We start from the raw sequence: 27368 nt of genomic DNA, 5'->3' as shown, positions 1-27368 counted from the left end.
CCGGACTCGCTCTCTCACTTCCTTCTCGAGTCCCGGAGCCGCTGCAGCTGCCGCCGCCCCCAGCGCCCCCAGAGCTCCCACCGCGGGCAGGGAGGGAGGGAGGGAGAGGACCAGGTGAGCCTGTGCCCCCAACCACCCCCTCGACGTCCAGGCTGGGCAAGAATGGGCAGAGGCCGTGCGGTCCCAGCCCGCAAACTTTCCTTGGGTCCCAGACGACTGGAAATTGGGCGGCGGCTGGGACTGGGGCAGGGGCAGGGGCAGAGGCCGCGGCTGGGCTCGCGTTGCCCCTTGCTCTGTCCTGCCTGCCCGGCCCGAGTGGGTGGAACTAGGCAGACTGTGCGGAAGGGATTGAAACTTAAGGGATCTCTGACAAGGAGAGATCTCCAGGGAAGGGAGGAGTTCTCTGAGGTTGAGAGCTTTCCGCGCTGGGGAAAGGGATCTAGCTGTGTTTGAGAAGGGGCTTTGAAATTAGGAGAAAGTCTTTGGAGTGGGTAAGGTGCCTGGTATAAAAGAGGGCCACTCAGAATTTGAGATTTCTCGATGTTGTGTTAGTAAGGCTGAAAGAAAGTATCTCGATCTCAGGAATTGGAAAGGGAAGTCTGATTCCTGGTGGGTCTCTGGGCTTCGGGGAAAGGGCTGGATGTGGATTCTAGTTTGAACAAAGTTGTTGGAGTGAGGTTTTCCTAAGGAAAGAACTCTTAGAGTTTAGGAGGGATTTCTGCGTTGAGGGAGAGGTCTCTGCTCTGGAGGTTGGGTCTCTGGGGTTGGGAGGAGCCATAAATGTGTGTAGATTGGTTGGGAAGCTTCTGTGTGAAGGGCAGTGTTTTGACTGAGACAGGGTTTCTATGAGGTCAAAAGGACTGAAATTTAAAAGATATTGAAGCTAAGGTAGGGACGCTGGGTCTGGGTGATTTTTGTTTGGGGGAAATCTCTATGAAATTAGAAGGGGTCTCTGGGGATAGGGGACAGGCACCCATAACTTATATCAAGGCTAAGTATGCATGTGCAATGGGAGAAATTCAAGGTGTGGTAGTTCGGAGAAGAAAAGTAACAATTTCTTCCAGAGAAACCCAAGAGGACTTCTTGAAGGAGGTGGCATTTGTGTTAAACTTTGATATAAGGATCAAAATTGGGTAAACATGCCAGGGGGAGGGGAGGTTATTCTAAGTGGAGAGAACATAATAGCTGATAATAGTAGCTAACATTTACATCACTCTTTGCTTTACATACATGTCTTTTGATCATGAGCTGTATCTTCAGAGAACTGGGAATAGTTCGGTTTGTCTAGAAGAAAGAAATCTTTTAAGGGAAATAGAGGAGATTGGTTGCTGGGGGTTAGGCCTTGAAAGCACCCAAATGCCAAGCTCAGGTATCTAGCCTTTCTCTTGTGAGTCATGGGGAACCATAACAGGTTCCTGAACAGGAGAGAGATATGAACAGAGAGACAGATATGGTCTGTGTAGTGACTGGGGCCCTAAGTGGAGGAGGGACATAAGGGAAGAGCCTGGTGATGGGGAAGCCATTGAGGAGACTGCTGTAATCCCCTTGGTGGGAGGAAATGAGGCTTGGGCTCACTGAGGGCTGTGGGGACAGAGAGGAAGGTACATATGGGAGAGACCTTGGTGAAGCAGATTTGACTGGATATGAGGGTTGAGGAAGAGGGAGGAGTCACTGATGTTCTGAAGTTTCTGAGCTTGGCTGACTGGGAGGATGACAAAAATAAGGAAGTTTAGAGGAAGATCATGCTTGCAGAAGTGGGGGAAGGGGTGGAGAAACAAGGAGTTTAGGTGGAGCTTAAGATGGGGGGGGGGAACGGATATCCAGGATGTCCCCACAAGCAGTGGAAATATGGGACTCATTACTTCTCAAATCAGCTTATTTTCACTTTTGGACAAATCTACTCTTTAGGTATAATACTTAAAATTAGCCAAGATCTACCTGGGCTCCCCTTTGAGCTCTCCCTCTTCTCCCCCCACCCCACTCAATTAATCTCATTATGCCCTCTGGTCACAAACAGAACAAATCTCAGACTTGTTGACCATCCTTCAAAAGCCTCTTCACCCACTCCATCTCCCTAGGCCTTCTCCAAGTTAAACATACTTAGTTCCTTCATCCTATACTGTTCTTCTGGGTGCTGGGTACTTTAGTCATACTGGTTTACCCTCTTCTGGAATTTGATTTATCAGTGGCATTTCTAAAATGTGGTGCCAGGAATTGAATATAATACCATTTAGTGTTCTCTGACTAAAATGCAGAGTTCAGTGGGACTAACTAGACACTAGAATTCCCTTAACATAGCTAAATTCAAGTTGGAGTTATTTTTGGCTGCCTTTTCACACTGTTGACCGTATTGAGCTTGTAAGCCTACTAAGACCCCCTTAACTTTTTCACATGAAGTAAACAATGTGGGACTCATCAGGATGATAGTTGGATCCTTGGTTTTGTAGTTGAGCTTGCCTAGAAAGTGAAGAGATGACCCTGGAATTTTAAGAAACATAAAAATTTAGGGAGTACAAAACTATATGATGGGGGGATGGTTTCTCCTAAGCCAAAGATGTGGAATACATTCTCCATGGCAAACACAATGGATCACATGGGGAGTGGAAAGTTGGAAAGAGTATGTACTCCAGGACATATACAGACATGACCAACTCCTACATTACCAGGGCTCTAGTCAAAGGAGTTATGAGATCTTCACTTAGAATGAATGGATGGATGGATGAAAAAAACATTTATTAAGCATTAATAGTGTGAAAAACACTTCTTTTTAAACCCTTACCTTCTGTCTTAGAATCAATATTAAGTATTGGTTCCATGGCAGTAGAGTAGTAAGGGCTAGGCAGTGGGGGTTATGTGACTTGCCCAGGGTCACATAGCTAGGAAATATCTAAAGTCAGATTGAACCCAGGACCTCCCATCCTCTAGGCCTGGTTCTCAATCCACTGAGCTATTCAACTGTCCCCAAAAAACAAAACAGAATAAAAAAAACCACTTTAAAAGTGAGATGGGTACTGCCACATGTGGGCCTGAGGTTCTACCCCTGTGTCAAGTTTGTTTGTTTTTTTTTGCCCCTAAACAGAACTGGTTAAGAAAGAGTTGCCTCACATCAGGGTTTACAGCTATTAATGAAGGGACTTTTTTTTTTAATAAGAACTGATAAATAGAAATAAGTAAGTCATAGTTTTGTATATACATGGCAAATGGAGCCTTCTCTAATGGGAGGGAGAAAGTTAAATGTGTGTTTTAATATAACAAACAAATAGATTTTTTAAAATAAGTATATAAGATTGAGAGTAGGCATGTGGAAACTGTAGGTGTGATAGAATAGTATATAGAGGATTTTCCTCCATAGACATTTAGGAGAATAAGAACCAGCTCATCCTCACCCTGCTTCAGGGTTTCAGCCTGGAGAAAATAAGGAGAGGAGTGAAAATAACAACAGCTCTTATTTCTAAATGTATCTAAGATATACAAATGCTTTCCTCTGACAACTTGGTTAGGTAGGATGTGCTTACAAATACTGTTATCTCCATTTTATAGAGAAAGAAACTGAGTCACAGAAAGGTGGAGTTGCTTGTCTGTGATTAAGTGGCAGAGATGAGTGGACTCAGCTAGATCTCTGGTCTCCAAGCCAGATTGTTCGTTTCACTGTTTGTGATCCCTGGCATTCCCTTCCCTTTAAAGACTTCCAAGTTTCTTCTCTGAAAAAAAGTTTTTATGATAATAAAGGGGTCAGAGTTCTGGGATAGGGTGTCTTCCCCTGTCTGAACTCAGTCTCACTGGCATTTTAAGGTTGCCTGCGGTCAGGGTGGTGAATGGAGAGAAAAAGCAACCCATAGCCACTTATCTTAAGATTTATATCCCCAAGGGTCCTTAGAGATCATGGTTCCAACTTCCTTCATTTTACTTAGGAAAAAACTGAAACCAAAGAGAGGTGTAGTCATTTGCCTAAGGTAACATGGGTAGGTAGCAATCTACTGGTATCCTGACTCTAGTGCAGCCAGGGCCTAGTTAGTACAAATAAGGAATCCTGGGAAGTAGCTGCATGTATTCAAATTTGCACTGTTCAAAATTATAATTGTATATTATGGTTCCAGCCCAAAGGAAATGTATAGTGCAAATTCAAATAATTCCACAACATCATAGGATTTGTTATTCACATTAATCAGGACCTGCTGCCTCAGTTTTCTACTACATTTGTCTGTCTTGCTAGTCAAAGCTACCTTAAACTCTCATCATTCCTTGAGGCAGGGAGTCTTTGGTTCTCTACCTCTCATTTCCCCCACTGGCCAGTTGGCCTTGCCTCTTGTGGACTTCTTGTGTAGTCTAAGAGCTTAAGTCTATACACAGAGTAAAGGAACTCATGACTTTGTAGCTGAAGTTTTAAAAAGGTCATGTTGCTGCTGTCTCCTTTAAGGACTATCCTCCATCTCCTTCCTCAACTAACAAGAGTCCTTCCTCTTTTTAAAGGCATAACCTTTCCTTCAGGAAAGGAAGTGCCCTCTTACAGAGCCCACTCCAATTTCAGAAAGTTGTGCCTGAGGTCTAACTGTAGGCTGACCTGGTTCCAATTCAGCCTTCCCTTGCATCCCACCCCAGGCCTGTCAGCAGACAATTCACATAGCCTTCTTCTCTCCTGCTGAGAGGCAGAATTAGGAATCATAAAGATGACTGGATTTGATGTCAGAAGTCCTAGGTTTGAATCCTAGCTTTGCTGTTCACTGCCTGTGAGACCTAGGCCACTCATTTCCCTTCAGACCTATTACCTCAGTAAAATGAAGATTTGGAATTCTTAACCTGGGATCCATGAACTTGGTTTAAAAATATTTTGATAACTATTCAATATAACTGGTTTCCTTTGTAATCTCATGTTTTTTGGGTTGGTTTTTTTTGTGCATTTAAAAATGTGATTCTGGAAAAGGGTCTATAGACTTCAGTAAACTGCCAAAGGGGATGATCCATTCAAAAAATTAAGAAGTCCTAGACTAGATAATCTCTAAGGTCTTTTCAGTTCTTAAATTTTATGATCCCTAAGAGCAGTAATGATGTGTCATTCTCTTGTAGGGCCACGATGGGGCCCAAACCCTATGAAAAGATTCTCTCAGCCTAGATTGAGAAAATCAAGGACCAGATTAGTCCTGAGGAACTTTAAGGATTTAAAGTTAAGGATTAGGTCAAAAGGTTGAGCTGCCACTTTTGAAATTGTAGATTCCTTTTTATTGGCAAAGTTAATTGTCTTTTTCAGATTTATCAGACCTAAATTTATATAGTTCCTTGTCCCCTGTAAATTTATCTTAGAAAAATTCAATTTTTCATTCTGGATTATGAAGAGAAAGAGGGAAAAAAGGTATAGGAAAGGGCACTTGGAGTTGTTGACAACCACAGAGAAATGCTGGTCATTAGAAATTCATTGGTAGGCCAAAGGATCAGAACCTGGATGGGACCTTAGAAGATAATCTCTCCTTTAGCAGAGGAGGAAAATGAAGCCCTGGGTAAGAATTGGATAACAAGATTTGAATCCAAGCCCTCTGATTCCAAAGTACAAGTATCCCTTCTACATTTTTACTTTCTCCATTGAAGGTCAATATAAGAAATTAAATGGGAATTTTTTGGGAGGAGTTTTACAGATAACAAGCAAAGGCCAGCAGATAATACAGAAAAAAATGTAGAAAATCAGAAATGCATAAAATACACCTAGAATATTTTATATCAACATATTTTATCTTTTAATGCCATAAATATATGTAATTTCTTTTTTTAATTAAATAAAAAGTTAGTTTCTAAAAGAACATGAAAGCTAGCAGATGACCCTAGAAATATAGAGATATCTTTAAAAGTTTAATAACTCAAATGCAAATACATTAAGTATTATTCTCAAATCTGTTTTACTCTAAATTTTTTAATACTTATTTAATATTTTAAAATTTCTTTTTCATACAGTATTTTTACTTTTACTTTTTTTGGCCTCCATGACCAAATAAGTACTTAATGCTGATTTTATAATAAGGTCTCTTAAATACCCCACAAAAGACAAAGAAAATTTTCAGATGTCTTTTCTGGTATGCAGGGAGGGCCAAAACATTTTATGTGGATTTTCCAGGCCATGGGTGTGCTGTACCCCTAACCCCACCCTACAGTGTGGAAGGGATACCTGTAAATGCTCTTTCTGCTATGCATTCAAAGATACTGTCCTCAACCCTGAGACTACAGATTCAAGCAGGCTCTTGTTCCAGAAGTTGCAGGAATGAGCCTCAGAAAAAGGGAGTTACTTTCTGTGATTCTTTCTAGTCTCACCCTTAGGAAGGAAGGAAACAAGTATTTATTAAGCACCTACAATGCACCAGGCGCTGTACTATTTTACAAATATCTCATTTGATTTTCAACAGCGCTATAAAGTAGATGCTATTGTTGTCACCATTTTACAGGTGAGGAAACCAAGGCAAGCAGTGTAAATGACTTGACCAGAGTCACACAATAAGTATCTATGGCTAAACAGGAAGTCAGGTCTTCCTGACTCCAGACCCAACCTTATATCCACTGCAACACGTAACTGTCCTTAGGCTTTGGGAGGAGTTGTGGCTGGTTGTATGAGGAATTCATGAACCCAGTGTGTAGATCTGAAGGATGAAGGGAAGAAGAGAGGCTGCCTTTAGGAGTATGGGACTGAGTCTGGTTGGTTCTTCCTTTATGGGAAGGTGGAATGGAGAGAGAAGGGGTTATATGAAATCAGCCCACCATTTATTTGACTTGTAGGTTAATGCCCTCTGAGGAGTAGAGTTTAGAGATTGACAGATTTATAAAATCAGATTGTTTGACCTGGAAAGGAGCTATCTAATTGAGAGATGGACCCTGAAGCCCTGCAAATGTGATGTGACTTTGTCCTGAGCTTATTCTCTAACCTAGGACTGATTCCCATAGATTCTTTCTACTATATCAGTTATCTGCTTTTAATCCTGTTGATTCTCTGATTCATTGATCAATGAAAGGATAAACTAAGGCATCAGTTCACAAGGTTGAACCTTGAGTTCCAGGAAATACCAGAACTGTAGCTCACAAGACTTCCTCTACTTTGTGGGAAAAGCCTTGGTCTGGGGCTCAGGACACTTGTCTCTTTTCACTAGCATACTGTATGACCTCAGATGAGTCTCTTCCCTCTTTGATTTATATCCTTTGATAAATGAGGGGGAAAAATCATGGAAACTTGATCTCAAAGAAACTGCTTCACACTGTTACTGAACAATTGTTGGAGGCTCTCTTCCTCCAGGAAGTCTATCCAGATTAACCTGGCAGCTCCAGACTCCCCCGTCTCTCTATTAATGCATAGCTCTATCTCCCCTTAGAAATGACTGTAATCCAACTCTGTTCCCTGGGTGACAGCTCTCTCCCTCCTGCCTGTATCTTTCCCTCAATACAAGAAATTCCCCTTTCTGTCTTGCCTTTCACCCTTTGCTCCCTAGTGGGGAACGGTGGGCATTAATAGGGTAATAGGGTAGAGGTATAACAGGTTAGTCTCTGAGCCATTTAGGGTGTATTTAATAACAATAATAGCTCATTTATCAATAGCATATAAAGTATTTAAGCTACTTTACCCTCAAGAACATTGGGAAGTAAAAAATATGTTAATAATATTACTAGTTTATATTCACCTAACACTTGAAGGTTTGTAAAGCACTTTATATACAGTATCTTATTTGACAGGTCATGCAGGTGTTATTCTCATTTTACAGGTGAGAAAACTGAGGTTCAGAGAGGTTGATGACTGTCCCAGGGCCACCTGGCTAATGTTAAATAACCCCAGGTTTTCTCACATTCTAAATGTAGGTCTCTTTCCACTACCCAGCACTGCCCATGGGGTGGAAGGAAGACTCAGAGAGCCTTAGAGGAACAGTTTGCCCAACTCCTCCCCACCAAGCTCTTGACCTGCATGAAGGCATCTTTCCTGGCCGGCCTGCCCTTTTATGGAAGAGAGGTTCCCTGCGTATTTTCTCTGCTATTTACTGTGTGGCATTGGACAAAACCATTTCTACTCTGTGAGCCTTGATTTCCTCAGCCATAGAGTGAAAATAATAATACAATAATATCTATCTTCCTTGTGTGGCTGTGGTGAAATTCAAATGAGCTGCTACTAAATTTGATTCAGTAGTTATTTATTAATAATCTACTGTGTGCAGAGACCTTGAGTTCAGGTGGTACAGTGGGTAGAACTTTGGACTTAGAATAAAGAAGACCTGAGTTCAAAACCAGCCTTAATACTTGCTAGCTATGTGACCTTGTTATTAAACATTGTTTGCCTTAGTTCCTCAACTATAAAATGGGAATCATAATAGTACCAGGGTTGTCCTGAAGATCAAATGAGATAACATTTATAAAGAACTTCACTCAGTGCCTAGCAAAATTTGCTATTATTATTAGAGAGAGATAACAAGTAGAGCTCACCCTGGAGCTCACATTCCCTAGGACTAGTGCGGGATATATGCCCCCAGACTGTCCCCTAGAAATGTGAGGTGGGTGTATATATGTGTAGGAGATGAGCCTGAGACTGGGGCAGTGAGAAGAGAAGTGGAGTTTCCTCCCTGACACATACTTTCCCCTTTGGAAACCCCCCTCTAGCCTCCTTGGAGGTGGGGCCTGGGGCCATGGTTGAGTTGATTTGGAAATGGGAGGGGGGTGGGGGTTGGTCCTTCCTGTTGAAGGACTGTGGGTGGCCTTAGGAGGTTGGGGGGGGGGGAGTAGGAGAGAGACACTGGTCTTCCGGCCATTCTGTGTTGTTTGACTGCTAGATCTGAAATTCTCATTAGGACTGTAGAGTCAAGCCCAGTGGAAAGATCACTGGCCCTGAAATGAAGATGCTCAGGTTCTAATGCAGCCTCTGCCACTGACTGCCTCATTCACTACTTAATGTCGGGCAAAGACCTTGGTTTCCTCTGCTATAAAATGAATAGAAGATTGGACTAGAAAATCTTAGATGTCCCTTCCAGCTTTTCTTCTGTTCTAAGTAAGGTCTTCTGCTGTAACATTCAATGACTCTGAATCCTTTGGCAGACTAAATCCCACCCTGGGGTGATAGACTATGGGATTCTCTCAAGTCTTCTCCATTTCCCCACCCAGCCCCTTCCACACTGTAACTAAGCTGTAACTAAGCCTCACCTCAACTTTTGGTGGCCCGTCTTCCAGGCTCCAAAGTCAATCCCCCTGGGCCTTAGGCCTGAACTCTAGGGTTCATTAGTCCCTTTCCTTCCCTTCCCCCAGATCCCCAATGGTCTGGGGGAGGAGAGGGCTGCCAGTCAACTTGAGCTACAACAATTCCATTTCTTTCCTAACTATAGCCTAAGTCTGCCTACTCCATCAAGGTTTGAAGGGGAAAGAAGGAGAGGCATGACAAGATCCTTCAGTGATTGGTCAGCACTGAGACTATACCCCCTACTGGAAACTGGGTTCTAAAACCATAGAGGTAGCTTTCTGGTCTGGTCATTGGACTTGCCTTTATCCTACAGAGAAAGAATAGAGGGATGTCCAGTCCTAGGACAAATCTCATGATTTAGCCAGCTGTAGACTCGTTCCTACTTTTCCCATAGTCTTCTCTGCCCTTAACCCAGTCCTCTTCTTGATCTCCTCAATCCTCTCTCCCTACCATCCCCATCCAAAGAGTCTCATTACAAATGTAGCTTTCTGACGCTATTTAGGGTGAACCTCATGTCCCCATCCCAGACCATTCTCTTAAAGTCAAGAAAAGAATGGTGCTTTAGTCAAAGTCAAATCTCTGATCTGAGATTTCTTCTTTATACTATATCTAAAATCTAATTCTATGTCTAGAATTTTCTTTTTCCAGTCAGTCATGAGGATCTTCAGCAGGTTTTTAAGGAGGGCATGGTCAAGCTTGGAGTTAGGTTAGAAGGCACTGTGTATAGGAGGGACAGAGAGACTGGAATAAGGAGGATGCTGCTGTGTGGAACAATGTGGGAAGAGCCATGACCTGGACTGAGTGAAGATTTGGGTGTGGAGAGAAGAGGATGGATGCAGAGATAGAAGGAGTAGACATCAGACAGGATTTGGGAAAGAATGGGTCTTATTTGCCTTTGTTTATCCCTCATGAGAGGCTTTGTGGCTTAGTAGTAGAGAACTGACTGAAGCCAGGAAGACAAGGTCAGGTGCCATTTCAGGCAAAAACCATGTGACCCTGAATAAATTATTTAACTACTCAGCACCCTATGTAATTCTCTCTCTCTTTTTTTTTTATTTGAAATTTTTTATTTAATTAATTGATTTAGAATATTTTTTTATAGTTACTTGATTCATGTTCTTTCCCTGCCCTTCTCCCACCCCTCCCATAGCCAATGAGCAATTCCACTGGGTTTTACATGTGTCATTGATCAAGACCTATTTCCATATTATTGATATTTGCCCTAGGGTAATTGTTTAAGAGTCTACATCCCCAACCATATCCCCATCAACCCATGTGATCAAGCAGTTGATTTTCTTTGGTGTTTCTACTCCCACAGTTCTTTCTCATAAGTCCCTCAGAATTGTCCTGGATTCTTGCATTACTGCCAGTATGTCACAATATATCCGCCTCTGTGTATAAGATTCTCCTGGTTCTCTATGCAATTCTCTTAAGAAGAACTGACGTTTCAGAGAAACGCATTAGTAGAGGAATTTCTTCATTGAGATTCAAAAAATCATAATTTCTTTCCTTATATGCACACAGTAGGTATCAATATTTGTATGGAAGGGAAAGAAATGAGTCAGATATGAACACCTAGGTCTCTGTTTCTTCATATGTAAAAGGGGTTGAACTTGATCTCTGACGTCCCTTCCACACAATAACTAGTGTGGCATATTGGGGAAAGCATTAGGTTGGACTTGATATGTGCTTCCAACTTAAAAAAATCATGAATTGGAGTCTGATTTAGGAGTACAATGTATAGTCTCATTGATTGGGACATATTAAGAGGAGAAGCTGGGGAAATCAGGATAGTGCTTTCACCCCTTGGGATTTCCCCAGACTGTCACCCTTCCCTCTTCCTCTCTTCTTTGAACCCTTCCTCCCTACTGGGTTTCTTGCTTCCCCTCCCCACTGCCCTGCCTGCCACTGCCTGTTAGGACACTTCCCCTGTTCTAACGGTCAAGCCCCCATCATCAGTCCTTTCTTTGGTTCCTCCTCTCCCCTTAATTCAAAAATTCAGTAAACACTTAGCACCAATTATGTGAAAGGCCTGTGTTCCATGCTTGGGACACAAGGATGAGTGTCAACATAGAACTTGCTCTCAAGGACCTTGGATAGGTTAGATATATTCATAAATAAGAATGATGTGAAGAAAAGTCTAAGAAGAGCAAAGGGATGATCCAAACAAAATACTAATAGAAATTTGAGATGGGAGAGAATGGTTTCAACTTAGTAGAAAGGGAATAGTGGGGATCAGGGAAGACTTCATGGTATAGGATAGCATTATGTTGAAGGAAATTAGAGTATTTGAAAAGTCAGAGATGGGGAAGGAGGCATGGAATGGATTCCAGAAAGATTTTGCCCCTGGCTAGAAGTTGTAGACTAACATGGGGTAGAAGTACTCTAGTACCATCTTCTAGACCCCATAAGCTATCCCCCAGGCTCTACTATCTTTAAATTACTACTTGGGGGGCAGAGATAGGAAGGGGAAGGGAAAAATATGGGGATTTAAAAAATATATGACCTTGGGCCAGTCCCTTCCCCCTCTGTTTTCTCCTTTTAAAAATGAGGGGGTGATTTTTAAAAAGGGGATAGGGCAGTTAGATGGCTCATTAGATTTTGAGGTAGGCCTAAAGTTGAGTTCAAATAGGGCCTCAGACACTTTCTAGCTGTATTAGACAAGTCACTTAACTCCAGCTGCCTAACCTTTACAATTCTTCTGCCTTGGAATTGATCAATTCCAAGACTGAAGGTAAGTTTGTTTTTTTAAATGAGGGGTTGGACTAGTCTCTAGGAAGTTAATTTTCTGACAACAGAAGCTATTGAAAAGTAACCTGGGGGGATAGCTAGGTGGCTCTGTGGATTGAGAGTCAGGCCCAGAGATGGGAGGTCTTAGGTTCAAATCTGGCCTCCGACACTTCCCAGCTATGTGACCCTGAGTAAGTCACTTAATCCCCATTGCCTAGCCCTTACCACTCTTCTGCCTTGGAACCAATACACAGGGTTGATCCCAAGGTGGAAAGTAAGGGTTTAAAAAAAAAAAAAGGAGCCTGGATGGCTTAGGATGCAATACATTCCCTTTCACTTAAGGTTCCTTCACTCAAAGTGAAAGCTGGGATAGCTTTCTGTTGGGGATGTTATAAAGAGGATTCTTGGTCAAGTATGAACATGACTAAATGGCCTTGGATGCCTCAATCTCCAGGCCTCACGAACACCTGCTGGAAGTTTAGTTCTGGCTTTTTCACTAGATCAAGGGGAGGGGTCAGCCTTGTGTGCAAACGTTTCTTTCCTAAGGATGTAGACACCGGAAATGCTGGTGCCCATTAAGAGAAGGGGATAGGCATCAGAAACTCATCCAACAAACCATCTGTATTTACTGAGATTTCCTGTACTGGGAGGAGGAAGAGACCCCAGTATCAAGGAAATTCCAGCCTGGCTGGGGATTCAAGGCTTATGCATGCACAAGGAACAGTCATAGGACAGGACAGGAAAGAGCCAACATCTAACTTCTGTCATACTCTTAAGATCTTCATGAGGACTGAGAGTGGTAAAGGACCAAGAGTCTGGATTTGAAGGAGGTATTGGCCCATTCATATTTGCACCAAACACTGTTACAGACTCTTTAAAAAACAAACAAACAAAAAAAGGTACATTCTGTCATAGAATCAATATTGTGTATTGGTTCCAAGGCAGAAGAGTGGTAAGGGCTAGGCAGTGGGAGTTAATGACTTACCCAGGGTCACCCAGCTAGGAAGTATCTGAGGTCATATTTGAACCCAGGACCTCCCATCTCCAAGCCTGACTATCCACTGAGCCACCTAGATGTCCCTGTCACAGACTTAAGATGCTACAGAAAATTTGCTAGATTTATAGTTAAAAGGCCTGGATTTAAATCCTTTGTCTCCTATTTACCATTTAAAATCTTTTTGTAAGAGTGTATGTGTACATATGTGCTAATTTTCTCATGTGACATGAATAAATTGGATCTCTAAGGTCTTTTACAATTCCAAATCTATGATCAGGATAGGGAGGAAAGACTCAAAAGAGAAGGAAGAGCAGGTTTGAAATCTAAGGGAACTTGAAACGGGGAAAATTTTTGATGTCTTCAAAGATACCTCCAGGAATAAGATCTACATGGCTACAAAGCTAGGTTGGGATTTTTGGTTGGTTTGGTGTGTGTGTGTGTGTGTGTGTGTGTGTGTGTGTGTGTGTGTGTGTGTGGTTTTTTTTAACTTAATTTTTTTTTCAATTACACGTAAAAACAATTTTTGACTATTATTTTCTGGCATTTTGCAATTTAGACTCCCCACCCATCCAGACAGTAAATAATCTGATATAGGTTTTAGCAATATTTTCATGCAATACATATTTTCATCTTCCCCATGCCGTGACAAGACATGCAATACACATGCAATGAAAAAAACTCATAAAGGAAATAAAGTGAAAGATAGCATGATTTGATCTGCAGTCAGACTCCAACAGTTCTTTCTTTGGCTGTGGATAGCATTTTTTTTATCATGAGAAGCTTGGAGTTATTTTGGAACCTTGTTTTTGCTGATAATAGTTTAATCTTTCATGGTCAATCATCATAAGATATTTCTATTACTGTAAACAGTGTTCTCTTCTGGTTCTGCTCTCCTCACTTTGCATCAGTTCATATAAGTCCGTGTTGTTGAAGACATGGCATTCCTACCCCGGTGTGCAGGAGGGGGCTACTCCATTCCCCCTCTCCACAGCACCTGAGGACAATGTTCACATGCCTCACCCCCTCTGCCCAGCAGCCCAATGGGAGCACTTCCTCTACTGTCTGGAGTAATTTCAGGGGTTCACAGCCAGCTTGAAGATGAAGTTTGAGCACTCAATCTCTAAAAGGTTCATCAACACTGAATAAGTCAATCACTGGATCACCGAACTTGGAGCTAGAAAAGATCTTACAGATCACCTAGATTTGTCCAATTCCTTCAGTTCACAGGAACTGAGGTCAGATACCATCTAGTTGACAGAGTTGTGGGAAGGGTCCAGTTGAATGAGATTATATATATCAGGCATTTTATAAACTGTTATGATGACCAGTTCTACCTTCTATATCTTGTCTTGGTCATTAGACCTCCTGGATCCTAAAGTCAGCTCCCCTAGCAAAATAAAGGCATAAAGACAAAGCATCTAAGAAATAGATTTCCCTTTTCATGATTCTGAGTAAGGATGCATAGACTTCACTTAACTGCTGCCAAAGAAGTCAGTGACACATTAAAGGATTAAGAAGCCCAAACTAGTGCAATCTCCTTATTGTACAGAAAGAGGCCTGGAGAGGAGAGTGACCCAGGAGGTGAGGTGTGTTGATTGAAGTCAAGAAGAGGCAGCATCATGAAGGAGAAAGATCTTTGGAGCTAGTGGCAGGTTATTGAGATTCAAGTTCTGGCACAACTATTAGTCTTCTTTGGGCCAGCCTTTTTCTTTTCTTTTTTAAATGCTTACCTTCCATTTTAAGCTCAATAGAAAAAGTATTGGTTCCAAGACAGAAAAACACTAAGTAATGGGAGTTAAGTGACTTGCCCAGGGTCACACAACTAGGAAGTGTCTAAGGTCCACATTTGAACCCAGAACCTCCCATCTCTAGGCCTGGCTCTCTTTCCACTGAGTCAATCCTTTTCAAACTCTGAGGAAATCTCCTTCTCTTAAAAATATACAAGGGTTAGATTTGTTCTGAAAGGAGGGAAGGAAGGATCAAGCTAGCCATGGACTAAGAATTCATATTTCTACAACATTTCAGAGATTACAAATCATAAGATAATAGAGCTTTATGATAACTCTGTGAGCTGGGTAGTGTTGTCAGCATTTTACAGCTGAATCAGCAGTGAAGTGATTTGCTCAGGGCACAGCCTGTAAAGGTCAGGACTGACACCTCAGTCCAGGTCTCCTGACTCACATTCAGTGGGATAGCTTTTACCACTCTGTCATATTTTGAGGTAATGGGGCTATTGAAAATCCCTGGGGCAGCTGCCATGCAGAGTGTTCTGGAAATCTTCCCCATGTACCTGGACCTGGACCTTCACCCAAAGGTAGGAGGATGAAGTTGGGTCCTTGAACCCTGATCCTAAATTTGTTCTGGGCTTACTCCTCTGCCTCTTTCTAGCCTGCTGTCTCTGCACCTATTCAGGTACTTGGAAGCTTCAGTGACTGTAGGGGCTGTGCCTTGGGTGCTCCTCAGGATTGAGAACATTCAACAGAAGGAATCTGGCACATCTTGGGAAGCCTCTATCAGTGCAATTCAGCAATTGTTTCCCATGTTATACCAATGTGTATAAGAAACCAGGGTAGACATGCCAAATTTAAATAAGACATGGATTACTCCCCTTTCTGCATTCAGCGATCCAGCCGGACTTGCTTGTTTTTTCTGTTCCTCACACATGACAGTCCATCTTCTGTCTAGCCTTATACTTTATGTCCCCCTTGTCTGGAATGTACTCTCACCTAGTCTCCTCCTCTTACACCCCAACCCCTCTCTTCCTTTCAAACTCTGACAAGCAGCATCTACATTAAGCCTTCCTGCCTAGAGGCAACCAGATGGCACAATGTGTAGAAAGCCGGGCTTTGAGTCAAGAAGACCTGGGTTCATATCCAATCTCAGACACTATGACCCTGGACAAATTGCTTAAGTTCTTTTTTGTTTTAAACTCTTATTTTTTGCCTTAGTAACAGTTCTTAAGACAGAAGGGCAAAGGCTAGGCAAACGGGTCACAGAGCTAGGAAGTATCTAAGGCCACATTTGAACCCAGGTCCTCCCACTCCAGTTCTGGTGCACTGTGCTATTCAGCTGCCCCTAAGTTACTTAAGTTCTGTCTCCTCATCTGTAAAATGGGATTAGTAATAGCATCTACCTCCCAGAGTTGTGAGGATCAAATGAGATAATGATTAGCAGTGCCTGGCACGTAAGGAAAGAAGGAAGTAATCATTTATTAAGCATCTACTATAATGCTTATTTCCTTCCCATCTGCCTTCCTTATTCCTCTTCCCTTGCTATATACTTCCCCTGCAAATTTTACCTTATATTTATTTTGTATTACTTAGGCTCTCCATGCTTTTGTCAACTGTCTTTGTCAACGATCTTAAAGATGTAAGACTACAAACTTCAGATAATGGTGCCATTCTGAATTGGTAGAAAGAGTCTCTTCATCCAGAAATTTCTTATACCATTGAGGTCACAGGTCCAAGCCCTAATCTTTCTCTTCCCAGATAGAATGTAAGCTATGTCTAATTAATGCTTATTCATAGGTTGATTTCAGGCTAGTAAAAAAGAGGACATATACACAGATAATTAATATATGACTGCCATTGTGGCAAAATGAAAGTGGTTTTAGAATTTAAAAAATCTAAATTTGAATCCTGGCCTGCTTTTCTGCTTTTGTGACTTTGACTGCTTGACTTCTCTTTGCCTTAGTTTCCATATTCATAGAAGAAAGACTAGATTACACTAGATCTAGCTAAGTGGTACAGTGGGTAGAATGGTGTATTTGAAGTCAGGAAGAATTAAATTCAAATCCTGCATCAGACTAGCTGTGTGACCACAGGCAAGTCAGTAAACCTCATCTTAAAATGGGGTTAATAATAGCATCTACCTCCCAGGGTGGTTTATATATATATATATATTACTTTACAAACCTTAAAACCCTACATAAATGTCAGCTATCCTAATCATCATGGTGGGTTCCTAACCTTTTTTGTGTCATGGACCCTTTGGAAGTCCCTTCTCAGAATTAGGTTGTTTTGTTTTTTAAAATAATCGAATGAAATACTAAATTTCAGGTAGAAGTTAGTGGGGGGAAAAAAAAGATGTAATTTTTTTTTTCCCCAACCAAGTTCATGAGCTCCCTATAATCTAACCACAGGACAGTAGAAGGACCTGGAGCATCAATTAGTGCAAAAATTTGCCCAGTCCTTTATGGTACTGTATTTTTAAATTCCTATCTTTGTTAAGAACACTGGGACCCAACAGTCCCAAATCCTGTGATCCCAACAAGGAGCTTCAAAATATGGCATGGCTATAGCAAATGATGACCATATTTAGACTAGTGCCTGTTGATAATATGGGGAATAACAAGAAAATCCAAGGTACCATGTTCAGGAAACTTACCATCTAACTGGGGAGAAGTGGTGTGTAGTTTCCAGAGGGCAAAATTAGAAGCAGGCCATGGGAGTGACAGGGATGTAGACTTTAACCCGATATAAAGAAAGCTTCTTTATAGTGGACTGCAGCTTCCCTAAGACACAGGAATCATGCAAATTTTCATGAAAATGGTTTCATGGAAAAACAAGATAGTGGCTTCCTAACAATACCTAATATTTATATTTAGTTTTACATAGCCCTTTTACATATCTCATTCAATTCTCCTATCAACCCTGCAAGGAACATGCTATTATTATACCCATTTTATAGATGGGGAAACTGAGATGAAGGTCAAATGACTTGTTCATTGTTATATAAGTGGTAAAGGTGTGAGGTAGGATTTAAAGTAAAGTCTTTTTTATTTCTAACCCAGTACTGGAATCTGTTAAGTCTTAGATGTCACCATATATTGGCAGCTAGGTGGGTGGTTCAGTTAGAGAACTGAACCTGGAATCAAGATGCTGTTACTGTCGTTATTCAGTTGTGTCTGAGTTCGTTTCATGTTTGTGAGCCCATTTGGGGTTTTCTTGGCAAAAATACTGGAATGGTTTGCCATTTAATAGATAAGGATCTGAGGCAAATTGGGTTAAGTGACTTGCCCAGGGACACACAGCTAATGTCCATGGCCAAGTTTGAACTCAGGAAGATGAGTCCTTACTTCAGTCCCAACACTGTGCCACCTAGCTATCGTGAGTCAGGTAGATCCTAGTTGAAATCTAGCCTCAGATATTAGCTCTGTGACTTTGGGGAAGACCTTTGACCTATGTCTACCTCAGTTTCTTCATCTTTAAAATGGAGGTATCAGCACTTTCCTCCAAGGATTGTTGTGAGGATCAAATAAGATATTGTAAATCTCAAGTATAAATCTCTTAAACTTTGAAGTGTTATGTGAATGTTGTGGTGGTGATGGGAATGAGGATGATGATACCTAGCTACTTTATCAAACTAGCCTTTGTCACAGAAGGGAAACTGGCTAAAAAAAAAAAGGGAATGGAATGAAATGGAATAGATCAAGATGTTTAGGACTCAACTCTGGGTCCCTGATACTGATTTCCCACCTTGACCAACACACACACACACACACACACACACACACACACACATACTTTGGTTGAATCCTTAGTCTCCACAACTTTCCCACAGGTGTTTCCACCAGGTTCAAGAGACAGTAGATTCTCTTACCAACCCTGTAAGGTAGGTTCTATTATTATTTTATAAATGGGGAAACTGAGATAGAGGTATGACTTGCTCATTGTTGCATAGCTAATAAATGTGTGAGGCAGGATTTGAAAGGAGGTCCTTAGTGCAGTGAGGCCTAGAGCAGATAGAGCAGAGTATGGGGTGGAACAGAACCCATGAGTCCCCATATATGTCCTGAGCTCATCTGTATGCCCTAGACTGTATTCATCCATCCTTGCCATGGGGGAACCAAAAGCGAAATAACTGCCCTCTGAGAGTTTCCAGGTTACACAATCAAATGAGACACACATGAAATCAGAAAATAAGAGAATATAGCAACAATAAGTAATGGTTCTTGTGTTCTCTTGTTTACAAAGTTCTTTCCTTTGCAAGATAGCTGTGGATGCAATGATCTCCACTTTACAGATGACAAAACTAAAAAACATGGAAAAGCTAGGTGACTGATACAAGGCTGCACAATTGCAGAGGTGAGGTTCAAATCCTAATTAGAAATCCAGGGATGGGGGCATCCAGGTGGCACAGTGGATAGAGAGTCAGGCCTGGAGTTGGGAGGACCTATGTTCAAATCTGGCTTCACATGTTTCCTAGCTATGTGACCCTGGGCGAGTCACTCCTGTTGGATTAGCTCTTCCTTGTTCTCCTGTCCTAGAATTGGTACTAAGACAGAAAGTAAGGGTTTAAAACCAAACCAAACAAAAAAAAATCTAGGGATCTTTCCACTTGTATAACATTTACTGCAATAAATTAATTTGTCCTTAAGTTCACTAAGCATTTATTAAGCTTCAGGTGCTAGGCATTGTGCCCTACACCAGAGATGTAATCAAATGTTTATGAGGACTCATTTATTCAGGAGTTCCCTCAAATAATACAAATTTTAACCTGTCCACGTTTGCCTATTCTGGGCCATTCTTTTCCACGTCCTCCCAAAAGTTCCTCAGAGGGGATCCACTTGAGGCTCCAGAGGCTTTCCTTGCTTCTTCCTGACATCCAGATGGTGCCAGGGGAGGGAGCACTCTGGCTACTCACCTGTCATCCTTTGCCATGCAAGCAGTCCATCATGTCTTAGAGTACCATTCTTTGATGAACTCTTTTTCTTCCAACCTTTCTTGGAGTCCCTCATTGGTTCCATGTTTCTGCCTGCTCTCACCCTGTCCCCTCTCCTCTGCCTCCCTGTTCCTTGAGCTGTTGTGTTCTCATACAGTTCATGTTTTGCTCTTTAGAAGCAGTGATGTTTCACTGCCCTATAATATTGCTGGCAAATGTTATTGAAAAGAAGGGCCTCTGCTGTCATAGAAAGGAAATTTGGAGTCAATAAAAGAACTTTGTCAGGCAAAGAGGAAAATGAAATTGTTTCCACCCTTAAGGTTGCTTTCTATTGGGGAAAACAGCATAGAAAATAAAGTCCAAAACATACAAAGTAACTTTAGGTGGAAGAGGGCAAGACAGTAGCAGCTGGGGGCAACAGGAAAGACTTTCTGCAGGAGATGGCATTTAAGTTGAGCTCCTAAAGAATCTAGGGGTTTTTTCAGGCAGAGGTGAGGACATGGAGGACAAGCTTCTGTAAAGACTATGAACCAGGAGATGGCATTTGAGGAATAGCAAGCAGAGATAGTTTAGATGGGCCAGGAAGTCCATGGAGGAAAGTCACATACAATAGGTCTAGCAAATGGGCTAGAGCCAGACTATGAAGGGCTTTGAAAGCAAATTTTCATCCAAGATACAAGCAAGAGCTCCTGGAATTCTTTGATCAGGGTGGTGATGAGATCTGAGCTTTAGGGATACCAAATTGGCAGCTTTGTGCAGGATGGGGGAGCCTGGAGGTAGGGAGAATAGAAGGCTATAGCAATAGTCCTGGGAAGAAACGAGGAGGACCTGAACTAATATTTCTCCAACTCTAGGGTCTGTGGTAGTCCTAAAAGGTTGGCTTGTTTTAGTCTGAGAAAGCTTCCTCAAGGAGTCAGGACTTGCAGGATGGGTTTCATTTGAATAGGGGCCAACCAAGGGGGGAACCTTGAATACCAAATTTAGGTGTCTGGACCTTCTTGAAGGCAGTGGAGAGCTACAACAAATTTTTCTGAGCAGGACATGGTCAAATCTGGACATGGTCATATCTGGGCTGTGGTTACTGTAGAAAAGGTGGATGGGGAAAGAGACTATGTCACCATGTGTAGGGTCATAGGATTATAGATTTAGAGTGGATAGGGACCTCAGAACTCATCTAGTTCAGCTCCCCTAAGGCCCACAGAGATTTAAGTGGCTTGCCCAAGGTCATACAAGCATGATTCAAGCCCACTTCTGCTGCTCCTAAACCTCCCATTCATTCTATATGTACTTTGCTACCTTCCTTGGAGGCGAGAGACTGTTGCCTCAACAGGAAGCTGCTATCTAGGCGGTTTGGGTTAAAGCCTTTGAATAAGGGCCATAGGAATAGAGATGAGGGGATGACTGAATAAGAGACTATTTGGAGGATATGAGGTGATTCAGTTTGGCAAATACTACTATTTGTCATGTTTAAGAAGGAAAGAAACAAGCATTTATTATATCATTATATGCCAGGCACTGTTCTAAGTAAGCACTTTATATATGTTAATACATATGATCGTCACAATAGGCCTAAGAAGTAGGTGAAATTATTATCTCCATTTTACAGTTAAGGAAACTGAGGCAGACAGATGTTAAGTGACTTGCCCAGGATTACATAGTCAGTAAGCATCTGAGACTGGATATGAATGCAACTCTTCCTGACTGCAGCCTCAATACTCCACTATGTCACCTAGCTGCCTCTAGGTAACTCCATATTGGATGATAAGGATTTCAAAGCACTCAGTAAAGTTATAGGCACCTGATATATGAAAGGAGGTATTATTATCAGAGTTTGCTTCTTGGCCACAATTTCAAGGTCTCTAGGGTGTGTGTTTCAGGAATCGCTCCATGCCACAAAATTTAGCATTAAAAGGAACTTTAGAAGTTATTTAGGGAGCAGCTGGGTAGCTCAGTGGATTGAGAGTCAGGCCCAGAAACAAGAGGTCCTAGATTCAAATCTGGCTTCAGACACTTCCTAGCTTTGTGATCCTGAGCAAGTCACTTGGCCCCCATTGCCTAGTCCTTACCACTCTTCTGCCTTAGAACCAATACCTAATATTGATTCTGAGATGGAATATAGTAAGGGTTTTAAAAAAGAAAATAAGTTTAAAAAAAGAAGTTATTTAGCCCAACTTCTTCATTTTAAAGAGGGGAAAACCTTAGCTCAAAGACATGTCAAAAATTTGACAAAGGTCAGTTAATAATAAGTAGCAGAGTCAAGATTTGAACCCAGGTCTTCTGACCACATATCCAGTTCACTTTTTTTAAACCCTTACATCTGCCTTAGAATCAATACCAAGTATCAATTCCAAGGCAGAAGGTTAGTAAGGGCTAGACAATTGGGGTTAAGTAACTTGCCCAGGGTCACATAGCTAGGGAACGTCTGAAGTCAAATTTGAACTCAGGACCTCTTATTATATCCAGGCCCAACTCTATGAATGGAGCCACCTAACTGCCCCTTACATATCCAATACACTTTAAAGAAACTGCCCTCTAATTATAATTGTCATGGTAGGGAAAAAGGACTCTTTGGGGATGCTGGGACCCTAAGAGGCAGTTCTCAGTATGTCAGGAGCATTCAGGTTTAAATATATGTCAATGGTTCTGAATGTATTCTTGCTTACATGACCTCATTTTTCCCTGGTTTTCCGTGAAGACTCTTTGGTGGTTATCCAGTCATAACATTACTATTGGGAAGCCCAAGAATCTGCAAGACCTTCATTTCTTCCACATTTACTTAGTGCCTTCTATGTGCACAGCCCAAGACTTGATTCTTGCCCTCCTGCACCTGTCAGTAGGAGGATAAGACTAACAAGTACATTAAAGAGCTACAGAGAGCAATGTGAAATCAAGGTCAGCGGTAATGTGTGGGATCAAAGAAGGCTTCCTGGAGGAGATACCTAGCATCTGAGTTGGTCTTAAAAGGACTGATGAGGGACTTTTTTCAAGATTTAAGTTTCCGGCTTTAGATTATGCCCTTGAGGGATACAACAAGATATGATATGTTGAAACAGGAGGTGGGACTTCTTAGCTGTGGATTATGGATTGGAGTGCTGAGTTTTAGGTGTTGAATATGTCCTTCCTGAGCTTGAGCCCAACCTGTGTTATTTGATTAGTACATGGTGGGGGTTGGGAGATGGGAAGTATGGAGTAGGCCAGTGGTGGTTCAAGGAAGTGGCTGGTGGAGGGTGGTCCCCAGGGTTGAGGAAGTATAAATAACTGACCTGGAGTCTTCAGGAATGCATTGTGAATATGGGGGAATTCCTTGCTGAGTGCATTGTGCCATCCAAGGCGAGAGAGAGGAAGACTGGGCTGGAGTCAAGGTAGTTGGGTCCAGATGAGGGGAGGAAAGAGATACACACAAGCAACTTGAAACATGGGAAGATCTAAGGTCATTCTAGGCTGAAAGGTGAGGAGTGTCTAGAACTTAGGTAGACCTGAACTACCAGTCTTAGGCTAAATTGAGTAATAGCATCTACATCACAGGCAATGATAATCCTATCCTATGTTCCTTGGTCAAATTGCACGTGGAAGATTGTTCTGTTCTAGTTACCATATCATAGGAGGATCATGGACAAGCTGAAATGTATCCAGGAAGGGTGCCCAGATTATTGAAAAGACTAGAGAACATCCCATAGGAAGGATTTGATTTTTGGTTGGCAAAGGAGGAGAGGTATAGAAAGGCAGATCTAGGCTCAATACAAGGAAAATCTTCCTGTTTAGAACTGTCAAAGAGTGAAATGGACTGACTTGGGACTTCTCTCCCATCACTGGAGATATTCAAATGGAAATTGGATGCCTACGTGTTGGAGCTGGAGCTATTTTAGAGGAGATTCCTGCTTAATTATGGGTTAGACAGACTGTTCCCTGAGCTTCCTTCTCCTTCTTGAAATGATGTGATCCTCCTCAAATGGAGATACTCTAGTTCTGAACTGAGGACTGTTATTTCTTCAGCATATATTGGAACCTGAACATACTCCTGTTAATTGTTGGCACCTTAGCCCTGGGAGTTTAGAGGTTCTAGTGCCAGAGCTTGCACCTGTCTAATTCTGACCTCCTTTTTAGTTACTTCCTTCTGAATTTCTTTGTTTCCTATGATAATTCCCTGGGAGGGAGGCGGGAAGTTCCTAACATAATAATTGCTTGTTCAGTGGATGAATGACCACTCTTCTGCTATAATGGGAAGCCAGGGAGTTGGGCACTCAAGAGGAATGTACATGAGAGAGGAAAAAAGAGAAAGTTGTTGTTTATGCATGCTTATGTACATATATAGTAACCCCAGGTTTGCAAGCTCATTCATGTTCTATTCCATGCTCTCAAAGCCTTCATGTCTCCTATTGTGTATATATCTGTCTCTATTTCCACTTTGCTGGAGTTGTGTCCAGGTTGTATATGTACACTTGTGCAGAAGAGTTTCCATAGGATTTAGAACTAGAAGAAATCTTATAGATCATCAAATTCAAACCCTGTAGTTTACAAAAAAGGAAATTTGGATTTGAGGAATTGACTTTTACAAGGTCACATAGGTAGTAACCAAGGTGATATTTGAAAATAGGTATTTTAGATTTTTTTTAGATATTTAGAAAATAGATATTTGAAAACTTGACTTCAAATACAGGCTTCTTTCTGTTACTCCACCCTCCATTCCCAGCAGCTAAGTACTTAAGCATGTCTCTTTCTCCCTCTGAAAGCTGTCAAGGTAGCTAAAATAGTCAAGGTCTTTGAGGATGCTGTGACTGGATGGAGTATCAGGGTATATGCAAAGATATCTTATTAGAAACAAAATGTTGTATGTGCGATCAGAGGACCTGGATTCAAACTCAGATCTGTAACTTTCTACTGAGGTGACTTTGGGCTGGTCACTTAGCCTCAGTTTTCTTATTTGTAAAATGAGAAGGCACATTTAACATGCCCTTCCATCTTTAAATCTATGATCTTTGATCCTACCCAGGATGACCCCATCTTCTACTTGTCTACTTTTGATGATTTTTCATAATGGAAGTCATGTGGGGTGTTTGAACCCTAAGACATTAGAAACTGTACAGAGGATCCAGATTAATACATTGAACCTACCATGTCTCCCTTTATTATCCAGGAGAGCCTAGATGACCACTTGATATTGTAGTTTCTGATCAAGAGCAGATTACTTCAGAGGTCCTTTTTAGCTCAGAGATGCTATGATTCTAACAACCTCGATGTCCTTCTGATTGTTGATATGATAGGAAATGGATAGGAAAAAATAGGAAAGCTCTGAGGGAGTAGGGAGCCTGAGAATCCTAGGATATAGGGAATCAGGTGGCACAGTGAATAGAGCATTGAGCCTGGAATTGGGAAAACTTGAGTCTGACCTTGGATACTTACTAGCTGTGTGACCCTGGGCAAGTCACTTAATATCTGATGCCTCAGTGCTTAACACAGTACCTGGCACAAAGAGAGGCTATATAAATGTTAGCTATTATTATTATATGGGGATGGATATCTCGTATGCTTACCCAAATAACCTTGCATAATTCTACAAATTATCTTGGATGTTTGGGATGAAATTAAAATCATCCTGGAGGATATAGTAGGATATAAAGCAAAGAGTCAAGATTTCATCCTTCCTTACCTAACAATCTTTCTCATCTCCCTCCTTCCCTCCATCTTCCCTAGGGGTGAGGGTAGGGGGCAGAGATTTGAATTCTGGGATACTCAATGCAAGGTGGCAGTAAGAGGGAGGGGAGTTCTTCACAATAAGAAGTATTGCAAAAGCACTTGATTTAGAGTCCATCAGTCTGGACTGAAATGTCAGACCTTCTCACTTCAGTAAAATCCCTGCTTTGGAGAACCTCAATCTGCCCATTTTTAAATGTAGGGGAAGGATGGAGATTAGAGTGGATAGCATCCAAAGAGTCCTTTCTGTCCTAAATCTTTAGTTGCCATCTGCATCAATTGTCCCCCCCACCTCAGAGGGTGAAAGGGGAAGTGATTAGGACTCTTAGGACTTTGGGGTTATCTAGTGGAGGGGTGCCATGTGTAGGATAATAGCATGATGCAAGAAAACTGGATTTGGAGTCAGAGGACCTTTGAATTCTAGTTCAAGTTCTTTCCTCTCTAACTCAGTTTGCCCTTCTGTAAAGTCAGGAGGTAGGACTAAGTGAATTTCATGGTTCCTTCTAGCTCCAGGTCCTATCTAAACCCCTCCCATTCTGATGGCAAGTTTCTCTTTCTGTTTCTCTTGTATACAGGTTGAAGCATTGGCTGCCACTGTGGGGGCTCTGGCTGGAATAGGCAAGGAAGGCCACAGCTGCACCCGCCGCAGCCGCCACGATGCAGAGCATCAAGTGTGTGGTGGTAGGCGACGGGGCAGTGGGCAAGACGTGCCTTCTCATCTGCTATACCACCAATGCCTTCCCTAAGGAGTATATCCCAACGGTGTTCGACAACTACAGTGCCCAAAGCACTGTGGATGGTCGTACAGTCAATCTGAACCTGTGGGACACAGCAGGCCAGGAGGAGTATGACCGGCTACGCACCCTGTCCTACCCCCAGACCAATGTCTTTGTCATCTGCTTCTCCATTGCCAGCCCACCTTCCTATGAGAATGTGCGGCACAAGTGGTACCCAGAAGTATGTCACCACTGCCCTGATGTGCCCATCCTGCTCGTGGGCACCAAGAAGGACCTGCGGGCCCACCCAGATGCGTTAAGGCGGCTGAAAGAGCAGGGCCAGGCACCCATCACGCCCCAGCAGGGTGTAGCCCTGAGCAAGCAGATCCATGCTGTTCGCTACCTCGAGTGCTCTGCGCTGCAGCAGGAAGGCGTCAAAGAAGTGTTTGCTGAGGCCGTCCGCGCCGTGCTCAATCCAACACCACTCAAGCGGGGTCGCTCCTGTTTCCTCTTATGATTCCCCAACCCTGGGAGGGGAAAGATCCCTTCCTCACCCCTGCTGACCATGTCCTGGGGCTTGTCATCTGTTTGTCCATCTTTCTGAGCCCCCTTTTCCCCTCTCCCACCTCAGCCAGATGTGCCTTGACCCCTTCTTCCCTCCAGGTCTGATTGGTTTCCCCTTTCTTACTCCAGCCATGGCCCCACCCTTCCCCTCCCTATTCAAGGAGAGGCGATAGGGATGGAGTGATATTCCTGGCCCCTTCCCTGGGCAATCTTTACATTTAATTCAGTGAAGATTCATTTACCAAACTCCTACTATGTGCACAGGGACTTATTCAGGTGCTGGGAAATCAGAGATGAAAAATCAGAGTCCTGGCTTTCCTGGAACTTACAGTTCACTGTCCTTCGGTCCTTGGCATGTGGAGCTGAAGAAGTCCTATTGTGGCAGGAGGTCTGTTTATGGGAAGGACCTTTTCCAGCTCTCCTACTCCCCCCGCCCCCCCCCCATCCCATCAGTTTTCAGTGAGCTTCCTTGGGCCAAGCCTAAGGGGACTTTCTAAACTTCCCTAGGCTTAAGGCACCTCTGGAGACCCATCCAACCCTCTGGCCATCCCTGCTCCAGCCTGGCTACCATGCTCAGGACTTACCCCACCCCTCTTGCCAGGAAAGGAGCACAGGATCCTGAGAAGAGAGGGAGCCAGCCAGCACCTGCCCCACCTGAGGAAGGGGCAAGGAGAACCAGCTGCCTCCCAATCCCCCATTTGCAAACTCACCAACAGACGTTGCCCATATGCTCTGAGGGCCTGGAAGAGGTGGGAGGACTTGTCCTATCCCACTAGCCCCCTCAACCTTCTACCTGCGTGCATTAATAAAATCTCCTTATGTGCAA

At 42.5% G+C, this 27368-nt stretch overlaps 1 protein-coding gene across 1 annotated transcript; it reads left to right on the top strand.

Annotated features, from left to right (window-relative positions):
* Nucleotides 1-27368, top strand: RHOG (ras homolog family member G). Its single transcript, XM_001363746.4, has 2 exons — nt 1-114; nt 25838-27368. The coding sequence occupies exon 2, from the start codon at nt 25920-25922 to the stop codon at nt 26493-26495; it is 576 nt and encodes a 191-aa protein (XP_001363783.1). The 5' UTR covers nt 1-114; nt 25838-25919; the 3' UTR covers nt 26496-27368.

This window comes from Monodelphis domestica, chromosome 4, assembly GCF_027887165.1.
Source record: "Monodelphis domestica isolate mMonDom1 chromosome 4, mMonDom1.pri, whole genome shotgun sequence".
Lineage (NCBI taxonomy): Eukaryota > Metazoa > Chordata > Mammalia > Didelphimorphia > Didelphidae > Monodelphis > Monodelphis domestica.
This window is presented reverse-complemented; position numbering and strand designations above follow the sequence as displayed.